Here is a 23,000-nt window from a genome sequence, read left to right as displayed (position 1 = left end):
CAGTGCTAAATTAATTTTTTCCTTAAAAAAAAATCGCAAAGAGATGCAATTTTTAGACCTCATAAACCAGGATCCCCCCTTAACTAAGCTGCACCTGTCTGGTCGCCTGGAACCTGTGACACGCAGTGGATAAAGCTCCAGACTTGCCCAAACCCTGCCATTCGGATAGCGACGGGTTGCCTCTTGATGTCCCCTCTCCAACACCTTCACGATGAGGCACAGATGCTCCCTGTAATGGAGCACAACAAACTGCTCAGCAAGCACTTCCTGTTAGGGTGCTACCGCAGGTTTCACCCTTCAGATACCTGCTTGAGCCAGAGCTGCCTGCTAGGCACGTCAGGAGATACCTATTAAATTACGCCCACGAGTTCCAGGGCAGACAGACAATAAAGGACATTCACCGGGAGACCGTTAGCACGTTCTTAAGCTCCCGACCACCGAATGCCGTAATCGGAGTCCAACCACCACCTACAGCAGATGAAGATACCCGAGTAACACTGGCACAATTACGTTCTGGATATTGCAGCAGGTCAAACTCCTACTTATCCAGAATCGACCCCGACATACTAAACATATGTCCGGCATGTGAAGGCACCCCGCACTACACTAACCACCTTTTCACATGCTCCTTAAAACCCACTCATCAAACGCCCCTCTCCCTCTGGACCCATCCTGTCGAAATAGCATGTTTCCTGGGCCTACCTTTAGATGAGCTAGACCAAGACGACAGGTGATATACCCTACACTGACGGGGCTTGTATTACTGCTACAACAACAACAACGAGTTGTGTTAGGATACTTTTTTTATTCTGCCACATTCTTCGAGGAATATCAGATTTAACCCCCTTAATGAGTATTTTTTTGAAATTTAAAATTAAATAAAAGAACAAGCCGTGCACATTTCAGAGTTAATCACTTGAACAAAACACTTCAACATAATGAGTTATACAAAAATGTGATACAAAATATGGGTAAATTTTTTCGACCCAGATTCGGATTCTACATAAAGTTCTTAGAAAAAACTTCACTGGAGCATAGTTCTCAGTCAATTTCGAGTCTCCCATATTTAAAAAAAAAAATAGTTTAAAAAAACTAAAAAACACGCTTTTATTGCTAGTCGAACTAAAAAGTATAAAATAAATTTTAATGACAAAGGGACCTATAATGAAGTAATAGCAAATCGAACGATCAGTCATAGTCAACTACCTCAGAACAGAATTATAACAAAAATTAAGATACAAATAGAGTAGTTCAAATTAGAGTTAAAAGCGTGGGATGCTTGATATAGTGAATATTACAATCATTCTATTGGCAACTACCTATGTACAGAGGGTTATGAAAGTGAAGCAAAATGCATCCCACGCTTTTAACTTTAATTTGAATTATTCTATTTGTATCTTAATTTTTGTTATAATTCTGTTCTGAGCTAGTTGACCTGATTGACCATCAACAAAAATAGTAAGGTTTGCTGGAGGTAAGTCCATGAGCTTTTTCGTTTTTGCTGCTTTGTTCATAGCATAGATCTCAGCTTGGAAGACGCTGCAGCAGTCTGGGAGTCTAAAGGAGCAATTTGAGGATAACACGGTGTTACAGTGAATCAGAACTTTTGAAGTGACAAGATGAGCACTGTAGATCTAGCCGAGAACGACGCGGAAACGTGTTCAAAAATTTTTTAACACCCTCAAATTTTTTATTTATCGTTAAAAAACCGATTTTGGGTGTTTTCCGACACCTAAAAATTCGTAGCTCGTCTGGATTTTATCCGATTTCCAATCTTGAAACAGTTTTGTTGAGGTGAATGTTAGTTCTTCTGACGTATGTCTTCTATTTTTCACGCTAAGCAAAAATAAACACTGATTTTTCAACGCAAAACTTAAATTGTAGTCAATTTTTCAAATTTTTGCCAGTTTAACGAGATGTTGTCGATAATATTGAAATGAAAGGTTTATTTATTAGCAGAAAATCGTATAGCTGTGTCTATTCCGAATGTAAAAAGCATTTAATATCAAAATTCGATCAAAAAGTGTCGAAGTAACGGATTTTTTTGTAAAACAAAAAAAAAACAAGCAGTAAACTGAAAGTTTTGTTCACTACTTCCTTATTTGCAAATTTAATGCGGTTCTCCGTTATTATTCCCGAAATACGTATATAATTACAATAATTATATTTACTCATACCTCTGTCCATTCCGACTCTAGTAAGCATTATTTCATCAAAATTGATAAGAAATTTTCCAAGTGAAGAATGCAAAAAGTAACGCAATTTGCTGACTTACTTCTGCAATTTTCTGACCTGATCAGATTACACCTTACCTAACTTTACCTAACCTAGCCCTAACCCAACTCAATCGAATCCAGCCTAGCACTTTTCCTGGCCTGACCTAAGTTAACCTGATTTTACCCAAACCAAACTAATCTTATTTTACCTATCATATTCTATGTCTAAATTGAAAAAGGCGTTAAACAACGAGATCTTGCATTCGAATACAAAGTTGCTTGCGCAACGATTTGCCGAATAAAAAAACAATCCCGTTCATTAAATGAAAATGCATACAATTCATTTTCACTTCGAAATAAACGGAAAACTTTGCGGTTTGGCAATCATACAGAGCTCGAGAAGCGTTTGTACGAGTTTTTTATGAATCAGCGGCGACGAAATGCTCCTGTTTCTAGCTTGATATTGAAAAGCAAAGCATTAAAAATATTTGATGAAATAAAAAAGGATGGAGAACAATTCAATGCAAGTGATGGATGGTTTTCGCGATTCAAGAAACGCTTCGGACTTCGCTATTTGACTGTGACTGGTGAATCATTATCTTGTGATCCAGAAGCCCTTGAGCCATTTAAGGAAAAACTGACGGCGAAAATCGCTGAAAAAGGATATGTAACATCACAAATATATAATGCTAATGAATCGGGGCTCTTTTGGAAACTTTTGCCAAATAAAACCTACGTTTCGAAAGATGAAAAGAGTGCTCCAGGCAACAAAGTTTCAAAAGATCGAATCAGTGTTCTTTTGTGTGCAAATGGTGATGGCAGCCACAAAATAAAACCATTAACGATCGGCAAATCTATGAATCCGCGTTGTTTTAAAAATTTTCGTCTACCGGTGAATTATGCTAGCAACAAGACTACTTGAATGACGCGGGGTATTTTCAAAAAGTGGTTCTTTGATAATTTTGTCGAAGAAGTGAAAAAATTCGCCAAAGAAAATGATGTTCCACCCAAAGCATTACTCTTGCTGGATCAAGCCCCATCTCATCCGCCCGAAGAAGAATTAGTTTGTGGTGAGATCGAAGTGATGTATTTTCCGGCCAATTGCACAGCGATTTTACAGCCAATGGATCAAGGTGTTATTAACTAGACAAAAATTCAATACAAAACATTGCTAATGGAAACCATAATTAGTGAAAAAGACTCTTCATTACATGAACTATTGAAGAAAATTGATTTGAAAACCGCCGTGATCATGTTGAGCCAAGCATGGGGGAAATTGCTCCCTGAAACGATCGCTAAATGCTGGAAAAGCGTATTGGGTACAAGCCCAACAGTTGACGCGATTATTGAATCTAATCCAGACGATATGCCATTGGATATCGAAATTGACGACCCCCTTCTTGTTGGAGGATTACAACGGTTAAATGAGATAGTCGAAAACTATGTGGGTGAAGCAGACACAGATGAAATCCGCAATTGGGTTTTGGAATTAGGAATAGATGAAGGTGATAGTGAAGCCAATGAACCGGAAGATACTACTCAAGAAGAAATAACCGAAAACGTCCAGCATGAATCGATTTTTGGCTGTGTCAATACAATTTTGAAATGGGGTGAACAGAACGATGTACTGTCATTCAATCAGATCGCTTGTTTGCATGATATCCGATCAAAAGCACTTGAAAAGTGTTACGAGAAAACGCAATCGAAAATAACAAAGTTTTTCCAAAAAAAATAATTGAATTTTGGAGCACACACTCATATGTCCTTCCGCATTGATCTCTTTGTATTAATTTCAATAAATATGTGTTCATTTTTCTTGAATATCGACCTTTTGAGCTCATTAATTGCATTGAATAGAGTTAAAATATTTTTCCTTAGGTATTGCTCGATCCACAGGAGAAATTCGCAAAAGTGCAATTTTTCACTAAGTGCAATTTTCCAATTGTACTTATCGGGCTTCTTCTGTAGTTTAATTTAAATAAGGTTAGGTAAGGTTAGGTTAGGTTAGATGCACTTATACTAAGTTTTAATAGGTCTTGCTCATTCAAGAGTGATGATTTTTCACACTCATTAAATTGTACATGCTTACCAGCAAATTGCAAACGGTTCTGCTGTGTCATGCATGCTTGGGTTAGTCAGTTTGGTTTAGGTAAGCTTGGGTTATAATGAGTTTTGATATGTTAGATGTATTCATAGCTATGTAAACTTATTGCTGTCTTTCATAATTAGCCATAATGAGCAGTAAAGCATTATGCGGTATTTTCTCGCCAGTCTCGGTTCAGCTGGATTTTTAAAAATTTGATAAAAAATTAAAAAAAAAAAATTGTAACTTTTACAGTTTTCAATGTATGAAGATGAAAAATAGCTTATTTCGAGCACATTTTATTGGAGCTTAAAAATATATATATATTTGTGGTGCCCGTTGGAGAATAGTGGCCAAAAAATTGCATCACATTGAAAAAAACGTGAAAAATTGCGCAAATCAGAGCTTGTTATTGAAAATTTCTTTTGAACGTCAATCTTTCAATATTAGAATTATGTACATTCATAACGCATATACACTCCCCTTCCCAAGACCATATTGAAATAAAAAATCGGTTAAATATGGGTTAGTTATGTATTTTTACTTCATCAAAAACACCATAAATCGGTTTTTTAACAATAAATAAAAAATTTTTGGGTGTTTTGAATTTTCTAAACACTGTTTTGTGTTGCACTGGTCTTGGCCTAAAACATGCAGCATTTCACTTGAAGAGTAGATACTTTCGATTTTTTTTATTTTGTAGCACCGTGTAATTGTTCCGAGTACACTCCCGACCCAGTGCCATTGTCGATTTTTCAGTTTTCAGTATAAATATAGTGGCCACTGTCATCTGATAGGAAAAGTGGATGGATATATTGTTTTTTATATGCCAATCAAACTAAACTTAACATACAAACAAACCAAAAACAATTAAATTTTACAATATTTCAAAAATGTATTCTTAATTTTTAAATAATGTTGGTTTTCGATCCTTTTTACTTTTAACCCCAGCTACATTTTTTGTACATACTTTCTATCTTCATTGCCATAGCTCTCTCAATGTTTGTATTATTTAAAAGTATTTTTTTTTTAATTTTCGGGTCCTGAAATAGGCTTTAAAACTACACTTTAGTGTACTTCTTTTCTTAAAATTTCATGTATTGTAGAATCCGAAAAAAATCATGTACATGGGTCTTTGTTTTATTTATACATTCAAGAAATTGAAACAATGGAGCATCTAGAGCTATAATGAGTTAAAATCAAAAATGAAAATAAGGACACTTCAAATGCGCGTATAATCAACCGGCTGGCACAGTTTACATGATTATGGAAGATCAAAAAAAAAAAAAAAAAAAAAAAGCAAATTTAACAAAACTTGAAAAAACTAGTTTCACGCAAATGTATTACTATTGCGGAATAAGACAACATGGAAAGGGATGAGTAAATTTGAATTTTTAACCGCTATATGCACTAGTATACTGATTTTACAGAATTTAATTTTTTAACAGCTTGCAACCCCATTTCCAAATATGTTCAGTATAATTGTTTTACGTACTTCTTCTGTTTGACATAATAACTTAAAAGTTAACTTATATATTACATTAAATAGGTTTACTTCAAATAGGTGGCAACCATCTTGAAAAACATTTTCTAAAATAAGCTTCCATAAATTTCTTTCATGGACACCCATACTCAGTTAATTCATTATTATTATTTATTATTAATTATCTGATTTATTGAATATCAATTGTTAAAGAGGTAGCAACCCTGGCCATACATATATATGAAATTAGATTAGATTTTGTAGACCTTTTTCATCTTGCACCCATATTTGTATATTTAATTTACTTTATTAACTTTACGTGACCCTAATTTTTCAAACAAGTGGCAACCCTCTTCAAATATATTTTCAAAATTAAGATATTGTAAGCCTGTTTTTCATTTGTATTGTAACATTTGATTGAACCTTGCCTCCTATAAAAGTAGATCCGGCCTCTAAAATTCACTCTTCACAAAAACAAAAAAAATACAAAAAGAATAAGAAAAAAATAACTATGTAGACCAGCGTAAATCATATTATGAAAGAAAATACATTTCGAGGAATGGAACGGAAGTCCCATTCGGAAGTGCCCAGGTTCGAATCTCCGGGTATGAAACACCAAATGATAAAAACTGTTTTTTCTAATAGCAGTCGCCCCTCGGCAGACAATGGCAAGCCTCCGAGTGTATTTCTGTCATGAAAAAGCTCCTCATAAAAAACCATCTTAATATTGTAGGTTCCTCTATGGAACAACATCAAGACGCGCACTAAGGCATTAAGAGCCGGGTGTATTAAATTTCATTCAACTGACAAACTGGTATTTGCCCTAAAGGCTACTCTCCCAATTGCCTCTAGCCAAAAGTATTTATGCCATTTTTCAGTAATATATTAAATTTGAAGACTGGAACAAGGCAGTACAAATATTAAAAAAAAGGTTTATTTTGTGAATGGTTAAAGATTCTGTGAAAATTAAACCTTGTTTGCTGAGTGTAAGAGTGCATTGAGTCTAAGACAATTTGCGTTTGATGACTATTTTTACTTCAATAAAACAACAACCAAATTTGCTAATTGAGGACTTATCGCAGCCCAGGGCTTTTATTTTCTTTTATTTTATTATAAAATTGGCTTAAAGAGTAGATGTTACAAGCTTCAAAGTAAAACCGATTAAGAACAATTTCAGTCAGAGAAAAATGGTTAAAATTTCTCTCCTCGTTCTTTCTGTTTAGTATCACTATTAAGATATTTGGTTTAAACAGAAAATATAAAAATCATATTTTTCTTTTAGAATATTAGTTGATCTCCCATAGTCGTGACTATGTAGGGAAGGAAAAGGCAGAATTTATCTTCCATCAATTCTGATCTGCAATTCTGCTAAACGCTAAAGAGGTGAAATTCAACCAAATCCTCGTCCAATATAAAAGTTGAACACTGGGACCACAGACCTCAACTTGACAAAACCTTCAGTGGATTCTTCTGATCCCTATTTGTGCTCCCATTGTTGGTTTGATAGCATTTTCATTTTTTTAAGTAGAGGGTTTTCTCTTAAAGATTAATGTTTTGTCTATCATTGAACTGATTAATTGATGTTGAAGTTTATTTTAATCACATTAAAAAATCATTACTTGCAATCAATCACTTTTAAGCACATACACATAGACGCAATATTCTAAGAAATATTCGCACAGTAAATGCGTTAAGTACAAACCTGTCATTGCTCCTCCAGCGTTCAGTCCCGTCGAGGAGGACGGTGTTATTCCAGTTCCCGTAGTTGTGGTGGTTCCTTTATTCTGAAATTGTTGTTGCTGCAATTGCTGTGGTTGTTGCTGTTGTTGCTGCTGCACACTACGTTCATTAACATTCAGCCGCGTCACAGTAGCCGTTGCAGACGCTGTGGGCGCTGTGGCTGTAACAGCTGCAGTTACAGCCGTCGTGGGTGTCATTACAGTCTCAATAACGGTTGCCGCCGCAACCGGTTGCTCTACTTTAACAACCAACTGACGCTTCTTCGCCGCTGGTGTATGGCTAACACCGTTTGTGTCTAGCGCTGTCTGCACCATTGCTTCGGTTGTCGATGTCGAAGTGGACGTATTGGCGCTAACGGGTAACAATGCTGGCGGCGATTCGAAGCACACATCTACCAGTGTGGCGGAGGTGGTTTGCAGCCCAGCAATATCCTTCAGATCAATCCAACTGGCGCCCACCTTATCCGCATCAGACAGCGGTAAACTGAGCACACGCGTATCCGATTCATCGACGATGTGAAACGATTGCGCCGGTTCGATCTTTACGATAATTGGCTGGCTACCCGCCGTGATGTTGTTATTGCCACCGAGCACCTGTTGATGTAGTGCTGCTATTTCCGCATCGGCTTCCGCATCGTCGGACATCTCCTGATCGAAGATAGATTGCTGCAAAGCCTGCAAGTGTTGTTGACGACGTTCGGCACTCGTGGCAAAGGTCACAGCATTTGTGACGGTAGCAGTGGCAGCTGCTGCCGTAGTATGCGTTTTTGGCGCTGTTGTGATGATATTGCGCGACAAAAGATCAGCGGTTGTGGTTGTGGTCGCCGATGGTTTGCGTAGTACATCAAATTTTAATATGGTGCACTTATCGGTCTGCTGGTATTGGTGTTGCAATAGTGGACGTTGAGACTGCAAATTAGCACCGGTGCTGCTGCTATTGCTTCTTGGTGGTGAGTTGAAGATTGGTGGCGGCGAAGTGGCCTTATTCGAGGTGGTCACTGTGCGCACTACACTTGTGCTTGTGCTTGTACCGCTGCTACAGCTGGCGACGCTGCTAACCGGCAATGGAATAATCGAGATCGATGGTATTTTGTTGCGAAAACTATTTGCTGCATGGCTGCTGCTGCAAGCACCGCCACCGCCACCACCACCTGGATTGTCATTGCTGTTGGCGCTCACTGTCGTCACACCTGTTGCACTGTGGTTGGTGTAGTTGCTATTGCAAGTGTGTATATTCACAGACGTTGTGGTGACTTTGGTGCCGTCATCCGAGGCGCGCCCGCCAGCCTTGTTGTCCTGCTGCTGCAGTTGCTGCGTGATCAGCACGAGATTATTGGTGACATGCTGCTCGCTGGTGGCGCTGCGCGATGGCCGACAGCGTAGTGTGTAAGGTGGTGAGCTATGCGACGCTTTGGTGGAGCTGGCAGCGAGCGTTGAGTCGATGGGCAGCATTTAAATGCGTTGGTTGGTTGATTGCGAATGGTCGAGTTGACGATTTGACGATTTCGATGAACTAGTAATAAGTCTTATTGGTGTTTACTTTCAGTTATGAAGGTATGTATATATGTATGTAAGTCTTTGGGTTTTTTGCAGATTTATATGTGGTGCTATTGCTTCGCGTTTGTTGCATTGATGGTGTTTCTTTTGTTTGTCCTTGCAGGTATTTATTTTTTGATGGGTTCATAATACGCAATTCCCTGTTTGCTTGTGCGTTTGGTTGTTTGGTTGTTTTGTGGTATTTTATGCTTTTACTTGGTCCATTTAAATCAGCACCTCATGTAAGCACTTCCTCATTATCACGATTCGTGAGCTTTCATGTGCGATAAATGCGCTCTCTAAATGCATTTTAAAAATCATGGATTTGTTTACTTTCCTCTTTTACGTATTTTTCCTATCTTACCGATCGTGACACTTGCGTGAGCATACTTTGCAGGTATATTTGGAAGCATGCACGCTTATTCGACACACGCAGTGAAACGCTAAGAATAGTTTTTACTTATTTTTGTCACGTTTTATAAAGCGTGCGTTTCGTGTAAGTGTCCTATATCTAAGCCGAATGTGTCAAACTTCTTGTTTGCTTTAGACGTGCAGTTATGTGTGTTTATTTATACCTTTATTTGATTCAAAATTTGCTTCTCAGACTATTCCAAGTGCGATTCCAGGCTGTATTACTATTTAAACAAATACTCATGGGCTATTTTCTCATTACAATTTAAGCTTCTTTGTTGAACTGATCACTTGAATTTGGAATCAAATTATTCCCTTGGAAAACTTGTCTAGTGCAAATCGTGTTATTCTTTCGTGAGTGCATTTTTTGTAAATATTTGTTAAAAAAATTCTTTTTAAATTCAAATTTAGACAGTCAGCATTTACATGTAGCGAAATTGCGACCCAGCCATCGTAACTTTTACAATTCGTGTTTGTGCGTGAGACTTGCGTGAGTTCCAAAAATGTTTCATCGGCACTATTTGTACCTATTATTGATTTTACACCGCGCTCATATGAGTTTTTTGCTTAGGTGAGTGAACGTAGTTATTTTTTTTTTTAATATTTATTGACTTTTCTGTTTCTAAATGCTGATTATTTTACTTTTACTCCTTTTTTTGAATATTAAAAACCTCATGACTTTTGCCGTACTTGACTGGATGTTGGTGAATGCATAAATTTTATCTCGAATGTTACGAGCGCATATGCCACATATCCCTGGAGTATATTATCATATTCCGCGCGCGCGTGCAAAAAAAAATAAACTTTAGAAAAGTCCTAGATAAGCAGCCTTTGATACGATCATCGAAAAATTAAGTTACAGTAACATTTCGAAACGACTTCTCATTTACACCAGCGCATGAGGCATGCGTGAGTTTAACGAATGCGTTTGTCATCAATGTTATTTACTCATAACTGTGTGCATTCCAGCAGTTCGAGAATGTATCTTTATTAATATTTCATAATTGCATTAATGAATTTTTCATTGCACTTATATTTTTACGCTTTCCCAGGGTTTTAAGGTTCGTGACTTTAGCGTAACTCTACTAAATAACGATAAATGCTAAGATTCTACTTTATTTGTATTTACTTGTGATTGCAGTACTTTCGTAGCACATATCTGTTTTTACATTCCATGTATTCACTCAGTCGGCAAGGGTAATACACGCGTGCGTGAGTACAGTTTATTGTCTACAAACTCACTATTATGCAGTTCTGGTTTGATTTTCAATTAAGCAGCCCGAACTTTTCGCGCCTCTCTGATTTAGTATAGCACCTGCACGTTGCGTGAGTGCATCTGTGTAAAAGAATTCACCATTTTCGTCGTTATAAATTTTCCATAGAAAGTTACTGGGTTGCACCTTTTGTATATCAGTTTCAAATGTTTGTTGAATAATGTTGAATATGCCTTCGTAGTGGACGTAAAGCGCGTAAATTTCGCTCAACTGTTGACTTTTTGAGTTTCGCCTGTTTTATTGCGCCCTTTCCTATATAATTACTAACCATTTTAATATTACCACTTACATTTGCATTAATAATCAGTAATTAATATTTTTACTTGCTACAGAAAATTCTCACTGTTTATTTTATGGTTTTGTTTATTGTTCAATTTTATTTTGGTTTCACCTTTTCGTTTGTGTCTAAAATAATATAGCATTACCCGCCATTCTGCTGGAGAATTATGCGCCTAGTTGGTGGTAGGAAGGTGTGTCACCCACTGCAGGTGTTGTAATGCTTTGTTTACATTCGTTTTCCATATGTTTACAGTTGCATGAACACCCATACACTTACACGCACGAAGAGTTTAGGCGTTTGTACAAAGGTTTGTGCGCACGCATATGAATGTGAAAAGTTGCGTGAAAGACGCAGATGTTGGTGGTGTTTTATTTATAATATTATAACGATTTTGTTTTTGTTTTTGCTTCTGCTTTTCATTAATATTTCATTTAGTGGTTAACAGTGAATTTAGCGACTTTAAGTGGTAGATATACATAGAAGTAATTTTTTTATGAGCATTGCGGTGCATTAAATATTTGTCATAGATTCTTCGTTTCTACTCGTACAGGTGACAGCTTAATGGTGTGCGTATATGCATGCACGATTATAAACAGTTGAATAGTTTATAGTATATATGTAGATGAGTTTTACTTCTGCTTATATAACATTTCCTATATTTGTGAATTATATATGAATATTTGCATGTATATTTTTGGTTATTTAAGTTGCGCGATTGAAAATATTTTTTTTTTTTAATTTTAGCTTCGACGCCTTTTACTTAATTTGAGAACCGGTACATATGGAGTGCAATTTGTTGTTGTTGTTTTTTTAATATTTTATGCTACGTTTATATATAAATAGAGTTGTATATACGAGTATGTATGTATAGTTTTTGGTGTATCGTTCATTAAGAGATTTAGAGATACTTTGATTTTTATGAAAAGTGATTATATTTGCCTTAAATACTATTAACAATATTGGCTTTCTTCTTGTTTTCTGTTTTATTATGATTTTTTTAACAATTTAAGCGCTTACTTTAATTGATTTTTAGGTATTTGCATTTCACGTTATTCTCACACTTATTGCTGGCAGTTTGGGTAAGAATGCAACACAGGGAGGTTTCGTTTGTTAAGATGCACGAACTTTCGGGTTTTCACTATTGTTGTTGTCTCAGTTTTTTGTATTTGTATTCTTTAGCTCTATTTAAGTATGTAATTATGTCGCCCCAATACGTTCCAAAATTTTAAATCAGTCGAGCTTTCTGCTTTTCGAAAAAAATTATCTTTCTATTTTTTTTTTTGTTTGATAGCAAAACATTAAAATTATAAATTTAGTACTGTGTACTTATCCATTTATTTAAAGATCCAGTTGTGCCGAAATTAACTTTAGAAATTCTTTGAAATATATTTTTGAAATCCTTTAAGTCTCATTTCTTTTTTTCCTTGTATGTATGTAGCTGTACTTTGTAGCTGCAGCTTTCCGAATATTTTTTACTTTTTTAAAAATTATGTATGTATGTGTATGCTAGTGGGGAAAAATATTGATTAGCACTTTTTAAGTAAATAATTCACTAAGTAATGTGGTGCACTTGTTAAAAAGAACACCTTATTTGGTTTAATAAGTAAAAATGTTGTTTTTAGAAACATTTTTTGCGCATTTTTTTGTGTTTTTTTTGTCTTTAAATTTTATTTCAAGTCTTAAAATTCAAAAAACTATCCACTTGAATGCCCAGCCCTCAGCCAAATTTATTATTTTTGTCTTTGAAACTCTATTTGCACATTTACTAAGAAACTCATTCTGCGTTTACACTGAGGCAAATTTACTTTCTTGTGCATATGTACGAGTATATGTAAAAATGTGATACGAGTATATGTAAAAACGAGCATATATTTTTTCTGTTGGCAGCATTTTTTGTTTTTACATTTGAAATTACAGATATCTTCACAAATCACATTTGAGCACAACGAAGGTCCACAACTTTTACAAAAGTTTCAAACTGACAACGCAAATGAAAATCCGTTTGTCAAACTTAGAAAGCAGATTTTTTTTGGTGATGTATGAAGGAATATATCAAATCAAAAGTATTTGTCAAAAAGCTTTTGAAGAATTTAAATTAATTGAAAAAAAAAATTATTTATTGCATTATCCGTGTTAAGATTAGGTTATTTTTGTTGCATTTTAAAGATAAGATAAACTTATTTTCAAAAATTTTAAAATGATAAGTTGATCACGAGATTTTAGCTTTTTTGTAGGCCAATTTTAATTCAAATGCAATTTCGATTAGAAAACCACAATGCCAGGTTCACAGTCGATCTGTGCGTTATTTGCATTTAATTTTAAAAAACAAATCCGCTTATTTCACAAACCCTGGAATGGGTCTTCCTTCCGTCGTTTTATAAAACCGGTTGCTTTTGTTAAACAGCAAATAACTTCGAAATTGCGAAATTTGACCAACTTTTTTTTGTAGAAGAACATTTTCCGTTGAATTAAAAAACCATAATGCCACGTTCACACCATCATGTTACATTTTTTAATAACTATGCTGTAAATAACTGTAATTGTGTAGCAGTAAAAAGAGGCAAGAATGCGGTTTAACAATTATGAAAGAGGAAGAGCTGCAGAATATTATTGTCTGTAAACATGAACATTTTTTTATAGTGTATTGTATTTTTACTATTATTTGGAATTACTTGGAAAAACTCATATAAAACTACATTTACCATTAATATTGTCTTGAAGTGCGTATAAAAAAATTTAATGGCGCATATTTTTGTTGCACATTTTAATCAAATATTTCTTACCCGTGTGGGTCATTCTTTTTAGAAATCTGAATAATATTAAGTTTATAGTGTTGATGATATGTAAAATGCTCCACGAAAGTATTTACTGAAAATGTTTTGTAGGATCCTTCTCAGATACATAGTGCGATAGCGAGCAAAAGTACACCACCAACTTGTGACATGTAAACTCAAAACCGAGGTCATTATTTGTTAAAGTCTCATTAATCGTATACTTAAGCAAAAACTACAGAGTTTGACAAATAAATACCTTCGGATTATATGTAAAGTCTTTTAGCCGAACACTATCCGAAATACGGACTTGTGGCAGATTGCCGAGCAAGACCCAATCCAAAAGATGATAAGAGGCCGTAAATGGCGATGGACCGTACACACTCTCAGAAAGGACAGAGAAAGGATTAGCAGAACAGCATTGGAATGGAACCTACAAGGACACAGGTGTCCCGATCGTCTACGAAATACTTGGAGGCGTTCTAATATTCATGAATGTGAAGCAGCTAACCAAACGTGGGATGCCGTAAAGAGAACAGCGTTTAATAGAATAAGATTTAAATGTTCCCAAGTGGAAAAAAAGAATAAAAAAATGCTCAAAAAGCAGGTGGTTAGTATTTTACAGCTTTTCCTCATATTCTAAAGCTTTTCTTCATTCATAACTGCAACATAGCATTCTTGTCTCTTTTCTTTCGTCCCATTTTCTCGCTCTGTGTCATTATTTCATACACCATTCAAATAATTTTGTTCAGTTTCACGATTTGTTTTTTTTCTTGATACTTTTGACTTTTGTTTTTAATTTTTCATATAATTTTAAAATGGTTTCTATGTTGTACTTTGGGTAGGTTTGGGGTTTTTAGGAAGATTGCCTCTTTTTTAATACTCACTTTAGCTCTTTAGCTTTAACTTTGTATATAACAAATCTTCCGATCAATCAATTCTGAAAAATTATTTCACTATTTTGTTCTCACTTAATTGAGTAAATATTTTAAATGAATTTGGTTTTGCTATCAGTTGGTTCGACTGAAAATTTAACTTTGAATGAAATTCTGTCTTATTGTAAGCTATGCAACGTTCAGATTTTTAATAACTTTTATTTGATTCCTGTACTTGGTGCTACATGTGAAACTTTGTGCTGTTTAAATCCAACGCTAGCAACGTGGAAATTTTTAACTTTTACCCATTTCTGCAAATAACCGTTTTTCATAACATAACCTCATTTCCACACATACTCGTACATACTTCATTCCTATACTGCAAGTTATTTGTAATAGTTTTTGGCGTTTCCGAAACTGTTGCCGTCAAGTGGACTTTCTTTAGTGATACTTTTCTTCTCATAATTTGTGTATAACTGAATTTTTGCCTTACTTAGTATAAGTTTCAAATTTTCTCCAGTCGCAGAGTCTTTATTGGTTTTTGTTTTTTTTTTTTATTATTTTTCGCCGTTTTGCCAATGCGTGTTATAGAATTGTTTTCGATTGTTTGTTTGTTGTTTTTGTTTTTTGATTTGTTTTTGTGTTATTAAACGAGTCTATTCGAGTGTAGAAGCACAACATCAAAATAAGAAAAAATCAGCCTTTTAAGTGCACTTAAGAACAACGACGCCTCACAGACCACGACAGCGATTTAAAATAGCAACCGATTCACCGATGCAATAACGATACCGATAGTTCACGACGATTGCTGCAGTTAGTTATTGTTTTTGTTTTTTTTTTTTTCGTTTACATCTAAAATGAATTCAGTTTTTGTTTTTACTTGATTTTCCTTTCATTTTTAAATAAATGTATACATAAATTGCTTGAAGGGAATTGCTGATTTTTTACTTTTGCTCCTTTGTGTGTGTGAACGTGTTTGCTTGTATGAGAAAAAAAATTCGACTGCAGTCGTGTTTTTTTTCTTCTTTATGTTTTCCTTGTTTTTTGATTTGTCACTTTTTTCAGCTCACTTCCACACATCAGCATTTGTCGCAAGCAAGCATTTTGACTTGTGCATTTTGCGTTTTCCTGTTTAATTGCGTTGCAATGTTTATTTCACACCAACAATGTAAGCGCTCCTATGTATGCTGTGCACATGCACTGCCTCCAGTTCACAATTCACAGTCCAAATGCACAAATTCTACTTTAGCTGCTGCTGCAATTTTCCAATACTTGAATCAATTGTGAATTTTCTCAGCAATATTTTTAAGAATTTAAAGCGAGTTTTTCAAAATGTTGCTGCTGTTGCTGCTAAATTGCAATCAAGAGTTTTTGCACTGCCACTTCCTTTGGAGGTATGCTATTGCACAAGGATGTTTGCATTCGCATTTGCGTTCGCCATGTATGCTCTGGCATTCGGCAGCTGGAATGACAGCGCAATCGGGTGGCGGTGGATTTGCATACACACACACAGTCATACGTATATGCTGCTTGCATACATAATGCAGCAACAACTAACGTCTTGAAATGCAACTCAATGCGATGCGCGCGCTCCTCCAACAAACCTAGCAACAATTAAACTAATAGCAACAACAAACAATTCTCCTCAACATCCAATAGTGCTAGCTACTCTCGCTCCAGTCTGTGGAATGGGCCGATATATCAAAATCAAAATAATTGGAAATGGTGGAATTGTGCCGCCGAAGACTTTAACAATATGTAGCATCTCCTTTGCGCCTTGCAGTATGCAGTAGTAAATTGCTTGTGGGTAACGAAAATGTGGTCGGGGCGATAGTGGCGGTAGCAACCGCAATCCACCATACGCAGTGCTGCCGACGCCTTCGTCGTCGTCGTCGTAGTTGTTGTTGATGTGTACGAAGTGCGCTCCAACAACAGTGGACGCATTATTCGGAATTGATAATCGATTTTTAGTTCACTGTCACAGCGCACATACACACACACGCACGCGCATGCATTTCAGTCGACACACACTTGTTTGTCAAATTAACTGCTACATGCCGAACATGTAAGGCAGCTTTTCGGTGGTGGGGGCGGCGGAATATCACAGCTGTGCGCGATTCCAGTCCTGACTGCGCCTCGCCATTGTGCTTTCACGAACGAAAATCTGCCAATATTTATCTGAATTTCGCTAAAAACTCTGGTCTTTTTAGCACTTCACAACAATGAAGAATAAAAAAACCCTTTATTGATTTAAAATCATCAACGAAAAACGCCTTCGAAATATGTGTGGAAATTGTATGCTAAGCAGCAGCTGTTTTGCGGGCCATCGAGCGCACGACCGAACGAACGTTGTGCCGCGTTGCAGCAAAAGGAAAATACTCGTTTATGGCACAGTGCAACACGCAAACAAGGACGTACACACACACACGCATGCATAGCGGCAAATTCGCGCGCCACCCCTCAGCTGCTGGACTGCTGGTTGTGTTGTACACACAAAAGCGCTTCCAGTGCGCCTGGAAGTGTGCTTTCAAGTTTGCTGTAATTTACGTTGAGGCAACTTTAATAAGAGGATATGAAATGAATTTATTTGTAGGAAATTTTGGGAAATTTAAAATGGGATTTTACGTTTAAATTTCTATCAAAGGAAGGAAGAAACGTCGAGAAAGAAGGTCATCGAGTGGCTCGGGAATATATGGGAATGTATACGTATATATATATATATATTTACCATACATATTTTTAACCATGAAGAAATTATCTATCGCTTTATTTTATCATGAAATTTTTAACAAAAGAAAAATGCAAAATTGTCGCAAAATGGTGTTGAAAATAATAAACTCGAGTAGTTTTTCATTATTTGAGAAAGCTTTATTGGAAACTTATGGAAATTAAAATATATTTTACAATACATATTTTTTCTATTTTTTTGTTTAATTTTTTATTTTGTATTATATTATATTTCAATTAATTTAATTTAATTTTATTATTTGATTTCATTTCATTTTTCTAATTTTATTTTATTTTGTTTTATTTTACTGTTTTGGTTTCTTTCTTTGATTTTTTTTTCTACTTTATTTAATTGGATTACTTTTATTTCTTTTCATTTTATTTGCTCTATATAGCTCTTTTGGTTTTATTTAATTATATTTAATTTATTTTTTTAATTAAATTTTATCAAAAATTAAGAAAAAGTTTTTTCTAATAGCGGTCGCCCCTCGGCAGGCAATGGCAAAACCTCCGAGTGTATTTCTGCCATGAAAAAGCTCCTCATAAAAAAAAATATCTGCCGTTCGGAGTCGGCTTGAAACTGTAGGTGGAACAACATCAAGACGCACACCACAAATAGGAGGAGAAGCTCGGCCAAACACCCAAAAAGGGTGTACGCGCCAATTATATATATGTATATTATATAATTAAATTTTATTTTAGTAATTTTACTGAATTTTTTTATTTTGTTTTGTTTTATTTAATTCAATTTAATTTAATTTAATTTAATTTAATTTAACTTAATTTTATTTTATTTTATTTTATTTTATTTTATTTTATTTTATTTTATTTTATTTTATTTTATTTTATTTTATTTCAAAATTTTAATTTATTTGTATTTTATCTTATTTTAATTTATTTATATCATTTTATGGGAGCCTATTTAATTTTATTTATTTTTATTATTTGTTTCCTTTTTTTGCTTTTCGGTTTTTTTTCTAGTTCATTTAAGACATATTATTTTTTTATGTATTACAAATTATTCATATATATATTTTTTTGTTTTATTTTCTCGTTTAATTTCTTATTTTACTTTTTTAATGTAATTTAATTTATTCTTTTTATTTTATATTACTTTTCATATTATATTTACTCTATTATATTTGTTATAAATTACTTTATTTTGTTATGGTTTATTTCTTTTGTTAGTTTATTTAATTTAATTTTATTTTTTTTATTTAATTTTATTTTATTTTGTTTCATTTTATTTCGGTTCAACTCTTTTACTTAATTATTCTATTCCATTTCATGTCAGGGAATTTTTTTTTTTTTTTCAAAATAATTTAATTACAAAATAATTCCCAAAAACCGATTAAGAGGTTATCGCCCAAAATCAAGAAGAAGAAGGGATCCTAGAAGTACTAAACGAACGCCAGAATAAGGTAGAAATATAATTCATATGATTACATTTTTTTTTTCTCAATAAAATGTCCACCATTTTTTTCATATTCATGCCTTTCATGCCTTTTTTATTTCATTCATTATTTCATATTAAATTTCCGGCAGCAATTATTTTGATTCGTGTATTGAATTTCCTCCCGCTTCAGCACAGCTCCAAATACAATTAACCCACAAGCCGATATTTGTTTACTTATATTCGTAAAGCGAGCTTTCGTCGTCATTCGTTATATACGAATACCATTTTATTTCATTTTTATGTATTCGTGTGTATGTATGCGTATTGGCATTACCGTTTGTCCTGCGCCCATATTTATGTGTGTATATGTGTGTTCGTGTATTGTGGCGCCTGGAAAGTTGTGATGGCAAAGACTGTGGTGGGCACGAGCGTGTGCATGTTGAACTAAATTCCATGTATAGAAAATAGGACTCGCTGCTGGAAAATAGGGTTAGTAGGCATAATGCCAAGTGCAGCGAGCAAGGAAAAGTTGGAAGTTGTATCGACGATAATAGTAGTGGTGGTAGCGATGGTGGCGGCGATGTCGTTCGTGTTGGCGATGTGGTTTGTTGCAGTTTATAACATCGTTGAATGGTGAATTTGACACTCTCCCTTAAGTTCAGGTGCGGAGCCAAAGGAGCATTCTACAATGGAATTTGCTCATAGTTTTAAGTTTCAAATTTGTAAATTTGTGTTCGAATAATTGGAGAATTTTACTTTATCAACTGAATTTTCAAATTTATCGAAAAGCAACAAAATTGAGGAAAATTTCGTTCAGCGGCGTAAAAAAAGAATAAAATTCCCGTAAAAAAATACGATTGAAATCTGATGATTTTTAAAATGTAAATATCTTAAATTCGGTTCGGAAATTTTTTTTCGCACAACTTTATTTTTTGAATCTATTTTTCCTCATAACATAACTTTTCCAAAGCCTAGCCGCAAAAATTTCAATGTTTCAAAATGGTTTGAGCCAAGATCTTTCCGAGAAATTGCCCACACTGAGGAGAGTGATTTGAGTTCCACAATTGGGCACTCTGAATTAAAGCAATAAATTTCCGGTATCCGTCTCAGAATTCCGATAATTTCGTAGCATTACAAGTGTGTTTCCCCAATGATAAAAATATATGCCATATATGATGTTCAATATTTGGGCGTAATCGTAAGTTAATTTTCAAATACTAAATTCAAGGCGTTAAAGAAAAAATTGAGCACAGTATTGAGATGATATACCCGCCTTATAAACTGGAAATTATAATAGGTAAAGTATTTACGCTGGCTGGGTCATGTCGTTCGAATGAATACAAACGCTCCGACTCTGAAAGTATTCGATGCGGTACCAGCTGGTGGTAGCAGAGGAAGAGGAAGAAATCCTCTGCGTTGGAAAGATCAGGTGGAGAAGGACTTGTCTTCACTTGGTGACTGGCGCGCTTTGTTAAACTCGGCCAAAATCGCGTAAGTGGTTATTGCGCCAATTAAGAAGAAGAAGAAAGTATTTCAATCCATGATTTTCTATTGTAAGTGCATCAAAATAAGTCTTAAAAAATGAAGCAAACTAATAAAAAAATTGGGCGTGTTTCGAAACAGATGTGTAAAAATAATGACAAATTAGACTCTGCAAATATTATCGAAGCGTCAACTTGTAAAGCGAAAGGTAATAATGCTTTTATTATTAGAATTCCTTTGATCCCACCAGCATGCCATTTAAATTTAAGCGCTTATAGTTTCCCGTCCGTCTTGCTTTCTCTAAAACAATAAGCAAATCACAAGACCCATCACTACAACTTTTTAGATTAAATCTAAAAAATGCGTGTGTTTTGTCCGACAAGTGTGACTGACTCTCAATGCTAAACGCACAGAATATCTGCTGAGCCACAATAAGCATTGTCTTAGCACACTGATCTCAGTTATGACGGGGCACTGCCTAATAGGTAGGTTTGGGTGTGCAAACACATGACTTCTCCAGAAGCGGTCTAGATGAGGAAGAAGAAGAGACGATCTCGCACCGTAATTCCATTAACCTGCTCTATCCAAACTTAGGTTTACTATTCTGGGTAAACAATTTTTTAATGAATTCAAGGATATTGTAAAATTTTGAAAAGCACACTGGTTTTAGAACAGATAGGGCAAGTTCCCCACGTAACATCACATTGGGTTATGAGCCTGAGAGTGTCCCACTGGATAACCGCTTCATCAGCCTACTTTCGAGTGGGAAATCCAAAATTCTTCTTTATTTTAGCAGAAGTTGGAAAAAGAAAAAAATATAAGGTATAAGGCGTAAAATTATAATACTTTGCGGCCATTTTGCGGCCTCTTAAAACAAGACCATTATAGAAAGCTGGAAACCGATTTACAAAGCTCAGACACGTCAAAATCGACAAACTGATCTCTACAGAAAACAACTAGGACAATCAACGGATCTACTACTGATCGAGCGCCTCTTAAACAAAACAGACCTATAATCAAAGCATTTCAAAAACAAATTCACAAATCAAATCAACTACCAACTGACTGAAAAACCACACACTGAAAAGAAATCAATAAAAACATAGGAGTTAAGCGTAAACGAAAAAGTTCAAGTAATAATAATAACCTTTAAATAGTAAAAATGTGACCTAATAACAGGGAAAATAATTAAAAACATACCCTAAGGAACCACAATTTTTGCATTTTCCTTAAAATGTTAGGTGGGCAACTAAGCTCCCGCTGTTTGTGTATGCCGCCAACAGTGTATGCTAGTCGGTTCTAACATAACCTAAACATCATAAACCAAACTTAGACATATGGTAAACAAACTGCTTCGACACATTAGTGATTTTGTTTTGGTATCGTATACTTTTGGTTTTGTGAAAATGTCTGATTTTGAGCCAAATAATCGTCATTTGCGGCAAGTGTTAATTTCCTCTTTCCATCGGAAAAAACGGCGGCTGAAGCGCATCAAGAGCTACAAAAAGTTTATGGAGATGCTGATTTAAGTGAAACAACGTGCCGAGATTGGATCCGTCGTTTCAAAAACGTTGATTTTAATGTTGACGACTGTCCGCGTGAAGGAAGGCCAAAAACCTTCTAAGACGCTGAATTGGAGGCATTGCTCAATGAGGATCCGTGTCAAACACAATAAGAGCTTGCTTCAGTATTACGAGTTACCCGTCAATCCATTTCCAAGCGATTGCATGCTTTGGGAATGATTCAGAAACAGAGGACTTGGGTTCCTTATGAGTTAAAACCTAGAGAGGTTGAACGTCGTTTTTTCGCCTGTGAACATCTGCTCCAGCGGCAAAAAAGGAAGGGGTTTTCTTCATCGCATCGTGACGGGTGATGAAAAATGGATTCATTACAGCAATCCAAAGAAAAGAAAGTCGTGGGGACTGCCGGGTCATGGTTCTACGTCGTCGCCTCGACCGAATTGTATGTGTATAATTGTTTGTGCCAAATTCAATCTGCAGATATAACAAAGGGCCCAGTATAAAATTCTTCGGAGCTAATGCTCCTTGGTACATACTATACATACATGCTGACTTAAGCATTAACACTATTGAAGAGGGGATAGGTTAAGTTAGGTTTTTCTGACAGTCGGTTTAGAATAGCCCACTCACACAGGCCATGTAGGTCTCTTGTGGTACCAATGTATTACACTGGAACCTCAGTTTTTAATATAGTTATCATGAAATCATTTAGACTCTCTGATGAAGCGTAGGATAGGTTTTATCCCAAGATCGGATAGTTCAGATAGAGACTCAAAAGAGTATTTGCCTAACAGGCTTGCTCTACTTCTAGCTAAGGCTGGACAATTACAGAGGAAGTGTTCTACTGTTTCTACCTTCACCTCGTCTCTACAATTTCTGCGGTATTCGTGAGAAAATACTCCTAGCCTCGAAGAGTGCCTACCTAACAGCTAATGACCAGTGACACAAGCCATGACCTTCAAAATGCTCTCTCTTGAGAGGTTAAGAAATTCTCCTAACCTTTTCTTATATATTTGCGCCCAACTTAGCCTGATTGTAACACAAGCATTATTGACCTGTTGACCTTAGGATAGGATTTCTAATATTGCCTCTGTTTTTAAGCAGTGGAATATTAGTACCCTTTTTGGCTAGCTCATCGGCTTTACAATATTTCTATCCTTCGATACCTCTATGGCTTTAAATCATTTAGAGCTATCAATCATTCTCA

General features: G+C 35.3%; 1 protein-coding gene across 1 annotated transcript; it reads right to left on the bottom strand.

Annotated features, from left to right (window-relative positions):
* Positions 1-7,407: 7,407 nt before the first annotated feature.
* LOC128867085 (mucin-5AC-like) lies at positions 7,408-17,021 on the bottom strand. Its single transcript, XM_054108182.1, has 2 exons — positions 15,162-17,021; positions 7,408-12,528 (listed from the first exon to the last, which is right to left on the bottom strand). Exon 2 carries the CDS (start codon positions 8,971-8,973, stop codon positions 7,408-7,410), a length of 1,566 nt encoding a protein of 521 aa, XP_053964157.1. The 5' UTR covers positions 8,974-12,528; positions 15,162-17,021.
* Positions 17,022-23,000: the final 5,979 nt, after the last annotated feature.

Source organism: Anastrepha ludens, chromosome 6, assembly GCF_028408465.1.
Source record: "Anastrepha ludens isolate Willacy chromosome 6, idAnaLude1.1, whole genome shotgun sequence".
Lineage (NCBI taxonomy): Eukaryota > Metazoa > Arthropoda > Insecta > Diptera > Tephritidae > Anastrepha > Anastrepha ludens.
The sequence above is the reverse complement of the archived record's forward strand: the minus strand, read 5'-3'. Positions and strand labels throughout refer to the sequence as shown.

What these genes read in the sequence shown, in the direction of transcription:
- LOC128867085 (XM_054108182.1), bottom strand. Translation starts at nt 8,973, where the DNA reads ATGCTGCCCATCGACTCAACGCTCGCTGCCAGCTCCACCAAAGCGTCG.